The sequence below is a fragment of the Dendrobates tinctorius genome, unplaced genomic scaffold (genome assembly GCF_039654945.1).
Source record: "Dendrobates tinctorius isolate UK_male_01 unplaced genomic scaffold, ASM3965494v1 ptg000196l, whole genome shotgun sequence".
In the NCBI taxonomy this organism is placed as follows: Eukaryota; Metazoa; Chordata; class Amphibia; order Anura; family Dendrobatidae; genus Dendrobates; species Dendrobates tinctorius.
The window spans coordinates 24296828-24305688 of record NW_027361863.1 but is presented as its reverse complement, the minus strand read 5'-3'; the positions used below and the strand labels follow the sequence as shown (position 1 = coordinate 24305688).

Here is an 8861-nt window from a genome sequence, read left to right as displayed (position 1 = left end):
CTGTGCTCCTGGGTCCCACCGCGGTGAGTAGACTTTCCCCACGCTGGTAACTTACCCGTCACCTCTAGTGGCAGCGCTATCTAGCTGCTACTTGACAAAAAGGTTACACTGAATACAGGGAAGAGGGAGGCCGATTCTCAGGAAAGCCCCACATATTGTAGTAGCGATCCACAACTCTTGGCCAGGCCAATCACCTTTGGAACTTTTGGAATTATTTTTTCTTTTTACTCAATATCCGACTTACTTTAGATAAAATTTGATATTTCAAGTCGCAATGAAGAACAAGGTCCATAAACGTTGACGAACCCTCTACTACACCTCCCTGTGCCTCCGGTTTTAGAGGCATCCAATCATTTTTGTTAGACGGGCCCTTATGGTTCCGGTACATTTCTGCTGCCTCACCGACCATTTGCAACCTCTTACACCAAATTGAAAAAGTGAAGATCTGAATGTGGAAAATAATACCATAGAGTCTTTTTATATTTTATGTTTTCTCCAAAAAATTCTTTATATAAATAGAATAAATCATGATTCGTAGACAATAAAGAAAGATTGAAGCAATCCCCGCCCCCGAGGAAGCAGGAAAAAAAAAAGAAACAACAGTCAACCATAAACTGTTACCGCGGGGCCAGGATCACAGTGGCTTAGACCAGATTCATATATTACTAAACATTAATTTATTTCCAAGAAATTAAAAAGCTATTTACATCATTTGTATATGTACATTATGCCTTGCTGAAAACATGCAAAGGGTCAGGGAGTGATTACGACGAGCTACGATCATTGAAACTAAAGGAGAGGGCGATGGAGGGAAGATTCCACATTCACTCATTCATTTTCTAAGGCATGTTGGGGAATTTTAAAGAATATAAAATAAGTTAAAAAAAAAAGGCATAAAAACAAAAAACCTGTCGGTAATACATAATGTATCCTAATTTATGAACACAATATTGACGTTGTCATGAGAAATCTGTAGACAGTGGTGCAATTAAAATATACCTTCAAGTGTATATCGGTCACACTATGTACAAAACTAACAAGATCTTTATTGTGACCCAGTAGAATTTTTACAGTAACATATTTTACAGTGCATCCCATTCCAATAAAAAAGACCAGATTATTTTTTTTTTTTCGTTATGGTAACTAAAAAAATGTAGTTGTGTATCTTATGTAGAGTTCAACAGCAACATTTTATGTTTTTAAGGAATTTTTTTAAATTAAGTTTTGTAAATTCTGGAATGGACCATGATGACTAAACTTGTTTGTGAGCTACAATGCTTCTTATGTGTTTAAAAAAAAATGTGTTATTGTCAAAAAATCAAGTTATCCCTTATTTATCGAATAGGGGATAATGTCCTGATTGCCGGTGGTCTCACAAATAGAGCGGACGTACACATATTTGGCCTACTCTCCGCTCATTGTCTATAGGATCGCTGAGCACTCCACTCGACTATTTCCATCAGTCCTATAGACAATGAATAAAGGGGAGACCAAGCATGCTCATCTCTGTTCCATTCAGGATGGGGCTGCACAATCCCATTGTGGGGGGGTCCAGAACCCCATTTTTGAGGGGTTCCACTGCCTCATTCTCGGGGGGTTCCAGAGCCCCATTCTCAGAGGATTCCGCAGCCTCATCCTTGGGGGTTCCAGAGCCCCATTCTCGGAGGGTTCTACAGCCTCATTCTCGGCGAGGTTCCAGAGCCCCGTTCTTGTGGGGTTCCAGAGCCCCATTCTCGGAGAGTTCTACAGCCTCATCCTTAGGGGGTTCCAGAGCCCCATTCTTGAAGGGTTCTAAAGCCTCATGTTTGGGGGGTTCCAGAGCGCCATTCTTGGAGGGTTCTAAAGCCTCATCCTTGGGGGGTTCCAGAGCCCCATTCTTGGGATAACTAGGGACCCCAACGATTGGACTCCCAGCAACCAGCCCGTTATGCATAATATTATTTTTTCAGAATAACCCCTAAAGATTTGAAAAATTAAAAAAATTACCATTACAATCCCATTTGACACTGTCCCACATAAAAGATTGGTAAGTAAGATGAGAAAGCTCGGGCTAGGGGGAAATGTGTGTAGATGGGTAGGGAGCTGGCTTAGTGATAGAAAACAAAGAGTGGTTATTAATGGGGCATCCTCAGATTGGGCCAGGGTTACTAGTGGGGACCACAGGGTTCTGTATTGGGCCCCCTACTATTTAATATATTTATTAATGATCTAGTGGATGGCTTACACAGTAACATATCAGTATTTGCAGATGATACAAAACTATGTAAGGTAGTTACCACAAAGGAGGACAGTTTGCAACTACAGACAGATTTGAGTAAATTGGAGAATTGGGCTGAAAAATGGCAAATGAGGTTTAACCCAGATAAGTGTAAGGTTATGCACATGGGAAGGAGAAACAGATGCTACAATTACTTACTAAATGGGAAACTGCTGGGGAAATCAGACATGGAAAAAGACTTAGGCATCTTAGTCAATAAGAAGCTAAATTGGAGTGCCCAGTGTCAGGCAGCTGCCACCAAAGCAAATAGGGTCATGGGATGCATTAGAAGAGGTCTGGGGACACGAGATGAAAACATAATTCTCCCTCTGTACAAATCACTCGTCAGACCACACTTGGAGTATTGTGTGCAATTTTGGACACCGGTGCTCAAGAAAGACATTACTGAACCTGAAAGGGTTCAAAGGCAGGCTACTAAAATGATAAATGGAGTTGGTTCACTACAATACCCAGAAAGGTTATCAAAATTAGGTCTATTTACTCTAGAAAAGAGAAGACTTAGGGGAGACTTAATATATATGTACAAGTATATCAGAGGGCAATACAGAGATCTCTCCAATGAACTGTTTGTACCAAGGACTGTGACAAGAACAAGGGGGCATTCTCTTTGTTTGGAGGAAAGACAATTTCTGCCCCAGCATAGAAGAGGGTTCTTCACGGTAAGAGCAGTGAGTCTCTGGAATTCTCTTCCTGAGGAAGTGGTGATGGCCAACTCACTGAATGAATGTAAGAAAGGAATGGAGGCTTTTCTTGTGAGTAACAGTATAGAAGGTTACGAATAACAGAATATTATAGGTAGATGGGTGACCCAGCTTAGGGGAAGGAATTTTTTTCCTTATGGAGAAAATTGGCTTCTACTCTGTGGGTTTTTTTGTCTTCCCCAGGATCAACAGTGCAGAACAGCTGCACTAAAAATAGGCTGAACTAGATGGATATAAGGTCTTCCTTCAGCCTTCAAAACTATGTTACTATGTTATTTGTAATTTTTTTACATTGATTTTTTTATGGCCGTTTCCTGCTCCTGTTTATGTATCAGTATATGGAATTATCACCAAACACAATGTTATAATTAAAGAAAAAAAATTACAAAACAAAATGTATTCAAAATGCAACTTTTGACTTTTTTGTTAATTCAAAAATCATTGTAATTTTGCAAATTAATAGTTTTATATAACTAATAGATTTTATGGGGGGGGGGGGACCTTTTATCCACATGCATGAAAAGTAAACGTTTCAATATAAAAAATAACCATAATATTAAAGAAAGTTCTACTTTTAATTATGATTTTGAAAAAGTATCCCGACTGACACAACATATTGTTAACATTGGTGTTTCTTGGTTTCGGGTTATTTTGGTTATTTCGGATGGCACGAATTACCCACCATATATAGGCGCAAGCCTAAAGGACACTGCTGTATACTAACTTGGTCTGTAAGGATTTTTTTAGCAGAAACATCCTGATTCTGAGGTTAGGGCTCATGCAGACAGTAGGGTACAGTGCATGGTACCGATGCAGTAGTGCACGGAGCCATACAAGCTTCGCCATGTCGATCCCCATGTGCTGAGATTCCTCACTTCGCAGCTATTTCTCCTTATACTTCAGTGTATAAGTCTATAGGAACATCTCACATGAGGCTTCTACTTCTCCTCCACAATGGAGGCATCACACAGGTCCCGTGGATCCTCTTTACGACATCTATTAGGACTCAAATGAAACAATGCCATAAACCGCTATGAAGGCCAGACCTAGGACATATTTATATCATTTATAGAACTTAAAGTGCAGCCATTATTAGGAATATATGTAGCGCCCCGGAGGCTCAGTCGCCACAGAGGTACTGCACTTCCTCCTGAGGTGTGGTATCTCACCATCCAGGTAAGGTGGAGACTCCTGACCACACTCCAACACCTGCACCCCGCACAACATAGTAGTGTAGCAAAGCACCTTCGGCGGCTCCCTGCTTGGAGTATAGCAAAGCACCCATTGGTGGCTCCCTGCTTGGAACACGAAACATGCTGGGAGGTGTGTGGAGTTTAGATCACATTACAAGGAGCGGGAAGAGTTTAGGACAACAGGTCAGTTAGTTAGAGAGTTGGGGAGAAGAAGATCCCTGGAGAGAGGGATAGATGGATGGAAGTGCTGCAGCAGATCCCAGTGACCTGGGTCTGCTGGCACGGGAAAGGAAGAGAGAGAGCGACAAAGACTGAAAGCCTGATTCTCCATAGAAGGAAAGATCAGTACGGAACGTGAGGAATAAAAGGGAACAGAGGACGTGGGTTAGAAGAGAACCCTTCCTAGAAGTTCCAAGCGCAAGGCCGGGGCCCGAGGTTGTACGGATACTAATGGTCCTGCAGCAGACACCGGAGGAATAGAAGTAGTGACCACTTTATTCCCACACAAGACTTGCGGGCACAACAGCAACATATTAGTGAGCCGGGACTTGGTAGCAAGGAGTCCCCGAAGCAGGCTACAGCTGTCTGCCGTACAAGTAGAGTTCATAGGAACATCGGACAGGAGGAACTCCAGTGTAACTCAGTACTAGGAGTACTTCATTTAAAGGTGCTATAAGAGGAGGCGTTCAGAAAGGCACATATGTTGGCGGAGTGTTGGAAAGGAGTACTTCATCTTGCCTGGAGGTTGACTGAGTCCCTCAACCGGAGGACACGGCACGGAGGCAGGCACCTGTTTGTACAACAGACTGTGAGTAAAGCTTTGGAACTACATGCCCTGGTGTCCTCCACTTATTCCGGCACCAACCTGCCCAGCACTGCTACATCCCTTGCGCCTGACACTACACCATCTAAGTGTCGCTTCATTCACTCTGCCCTGGGACTACAGCCCTGCCTGTGGAGGACTATAACATCACTGCTGCACCACACCATCTGTCCCAGAGGATCTGTCTGCAGCGTCGGCTTACATCTTCATTGCCGAACACCACAGGTGGCGTCACAACTTACACATTGACACTGAACATTTACAATGGGCGCCCAGGGCCACAGGCCGAGCTCCAGCTACCGTGACATCTCCCATTGAAGCTCATCGGGCCCGGTACCGAGTACCCCGCAGCCCTGGGTGTGAGGGCGACCCATATATTTTATATGGCTACATAATCTACAGATAGTTGTAGGCCCAGGTCCTGAAAACTCTAATTACTGAAGTGCCTTAAAGTGCGCAGCTCTTACGTGAACTTCAGGCACCATAGTAAATCTATGCATCAGTCTCACAGAAGTGGAAACTGACCTGAAAAGATATATATTATGCTCTGATGTCTCTTCAAACCAAAGCATAATAAACAGAAAACTTGGAAGGGGATAAAAAAATAATAATAATAAAAATATACTAGTTCTCGTGTGGTCAGGTGGAAAGGAACACGTATCAATGATGTGCGTTGCACCCCCAATAGCAGGAGGTATAATGCACGTAATTTAAGTCAATGATGTGCGTCGCGGCCCACAAGAATGCATGAGGCATAGTCAGCCCTGGAAGATCTGGACCAAGACTAACCCTAAAGATCAATCTGAAGACTAATCAAAAGAACAATCTGAAAATTTATCTCAAGACTGCTATGAAAGCCAATCTCAAGTCTGATCTCAAGACCAAGCTGAAAACTTATTTGAAGACCGATCTGAAGACTGATCTCAAGAACAATCTAAAGACTTATCACAAGATTGATCTCACAACCAATTTGAAGACTGATCTCAAAACCGATCTGAATACTGACCTCAAGACTAATCTCAAGACTGATCGGAAGACCAATCCGAGGACTGATCTGAAGACAGATCTCAAGATCAATTTGAACATTGATATCAAGACTGATTTGAAGACCAATCTGAAGACTGATCAGAAGATTGATTACCAGACCAAACTGGAAACTAATCTCAAGCTGGTACTCTAGACTGATCTAAAGATTGATCTCAAGACAGATTTGAAGATCAATCTAAATTCTGATCTCAGGACCGAAAACTTATTTGAGACTGATCTGAAGCCCGGTCTCAAGACTGATCTGAAGCCCGGTCTCAAGACTGATCTGAAGCCCGGTCTCAAGACTGATCTGAAGCCCGGTCTCAAGACTGATCTGAAGCCCGGTCTCAAGACTGATCTGAAGCCCGGTCTCAAGACTGATCTGAAGCCCGGTCTCAAGACTGATCTGAAGCCCGGTCTCAAGACTGATCTGAAGCCCGGTCTCAAGACTGATCTGAAGCCCGGTCTCAAGACTGATCTGAAGCCCGGTCTCAAGACTGATCTGAAGCCCGGTCTCAAGACTGATCTGAAGCCCGGTCTCAAGACTGGTCTCAAAAGTGGTCTCAAGATTTATCTCAAGACTGATCTGAAGAGCAGATCAGCTTTTTGATCGAAGACTCATCTCAAGACCTATCTGAAGACTTACCTGAAAACTGATCTCAGGATCGATCTGATGACAGATAACAAGACTGATCTATACACTGATCTAGAAGACTGATGCAAAGTCAGTGGGGGACCAAGTGGCGAGTTGTGAGAGGCAGGACATTTGTGGGGTGGGCCAAGCCAGGTAAATATGTTATTATTAATATTCTTAACCTCTTCCCAGCCCGCAAAGGAATCTAGGAAAATAGCATCCAACTGGCCACCACTTTGCTGGATTTTTGCTTACTGGTTCCCAAAAAATGTAATATTCTTGTAAATATGATTTTTTTTTGGAGGTTCTAAATTTGAATAGTTACAATTAAGTTCTACTTATTAGTTTGGAAAAAATTCTGCATTTTTATGGCTACACATCTTCAGGGTATAAGTAAAAGTACTGAGGGAAAGCCATGATCTCATCAATACAATTGAAGGAAAATTGGAAATTTTAAGACTGAGTTTCCAGAATAAATCAGAACACAAAGATGAAATACGTAACTGAAAAAAGAGCAAGTGTTTGTGGGTTTGTGAGATTACAATAAATACGATTTATCCTATATTTACTGCAACACTGCATGGGGGGGGGGAAACCGTATAAATCGTTCTCCTATTAAATATCACATTTCAGCAGGTCAACCATCAGATCCTAAAAAAAAAAAAAAAATTAGAAATTCATATTTGTATAATACATGCCACTTGTCAGAACAAAGTGACAAAAAAACTTTATATATATATAAATAAATTGAATTTCTGGGAAATAACATAGAATTTGTGCGGAGTATTCCAGATATTAAGTTATTCTTGTCCGTGTTGAAACCACATAATCATCCCTATAATGAAGTGAAAGGTAAATTCCAGAGAGAGAACCACGAATAATCGGATTCTTCACGTCGCCCGATTTCCACAACTGGTCATGAACAAATCTGGTCCAGTAAAAGGGTCACCTGGCTCTTCCCAAACATCTTCATAGAAATTTCTCCAGGGTTCTTCCGTCAAAATATGGAGATGAGAAGACAATGGGGGGAACATTGTCTGAGCTGATTATGGAAACCACCATGAGAAAATAATCAGTGTTTCTACTTTTGTGGTTTTGTTGGTTTTTTTTTGTTTTTTTCTTTCCTCCTCCGTCTTCAATTGTTTATTGAAAAAAGTAACGGGGAAACAAAGAAAGAGAGGAAGCAGGTGTCCAAGACAGTTTTCAGTTTCTGAAGAGCACCTGCCATTTTTACAAATGTGGCACAAAGGAGCAGAAAATGAGAGGTTTCTTTCCATACAAAAAGTGTCCAGATTTTGGCCCGGCTGCACGACCGTCATCATTACACACTGGTGCAGTTTGGGATTTCTTTTGTGCTTTCACTGTTTGCAATTGTAGAGATGGGACCTTAAAAAAAAGAAAGAAAAAAAAAAGATTAAAAGTTGAAATTTTTTTAGGAAAGATCAACAATATTGTCAAAAATCATATCACAAAAAATGTTATACATTTGTTACTACAGAAAATTGAGATCTATCTACCTCACATATGTCTTCTGTATAGCCCTACATTCAACATCCTTGAAGATCATGATTAGGAAGGAAGGAAAGGAATGAAAACACGAAAAAAAGAGAAGAGAGAAAGAAGGAGGAAAAGAATGAGGAAAGGAAATGGAAAAAAAAGGAACGGGAAAGAACAAAGGAAAAGGAAGAAAGAAAGGAAAAGGAAGGAAGAAAGAAAGGAAAAGGAAGGAAGGAAGAAAGAAAGAAAGAAAGAAAGAAAGAAAAAAAGAAAGAAAGAAAGAAAGAAAGAAAGAAAGAAAGAAAGAAAGGAAGGAAGGAAGGAAGGAAAGAAAATGAAAAAAGAAAGGAGAGAAAAAAAGAATGAAAGAAAGAAGCAAGGAAGAAAAGAAGAAATGACGGAAAGACTGATGGAAGGAAAATGGAAAAAAGGAAGAAAGCAAAATAGAAAGAAGGAAGGACAAAGGAAGGAAATGGGGAAAAAGAGAAAGAAGCAAGGAAGGAAATAAAAAAGGAGGGAAAAAATGAAGGAAGGAAAATGGAGAAAAGAAAGAACACAAAACAGAAAAAAGAAAGGACGGAAGGAAAAAGAAGCAAAGAAGGAGGGAAGGAATAAGGGTAGAAAGGAAAATGGGAAAAAAAACAGATAAAGAGAAAAAAGGAAGGAAGGATGGATTGAATGAAGGAAAAAAAATGAAATAAAGATACAA

The 8861-nt window shown here is 41.0% G+C and overlaps 1 protein-coding gene across 2 annotated transcripts in view; it reads right to left on the bottom strand.

Annotated features, from left to right (window-relative positions):
• Positions 1–471: 471 nt before the first annotated feature.
• The window catches only part of SORCS3 (sortilin related VPS10 domain containing receptor 3), an 812800-nt gene continuing 804410 nt past the window's right edge, over positions 472–8861 (bottom strand). For both annotated transcript variants that reach the window (XM_073553075.1, XM_073553076.1), the window contains exon 27: positions 472–8041. In XM_073553075.1, the coding sequence (XP_073409176.1) occupies positions 7977–8041 (65 nt within the window). In that variant the 3' untranslated portion in view covers positions 472–7976. The remainder of the gene's footprint in view (positions 8042–8861) is intronic.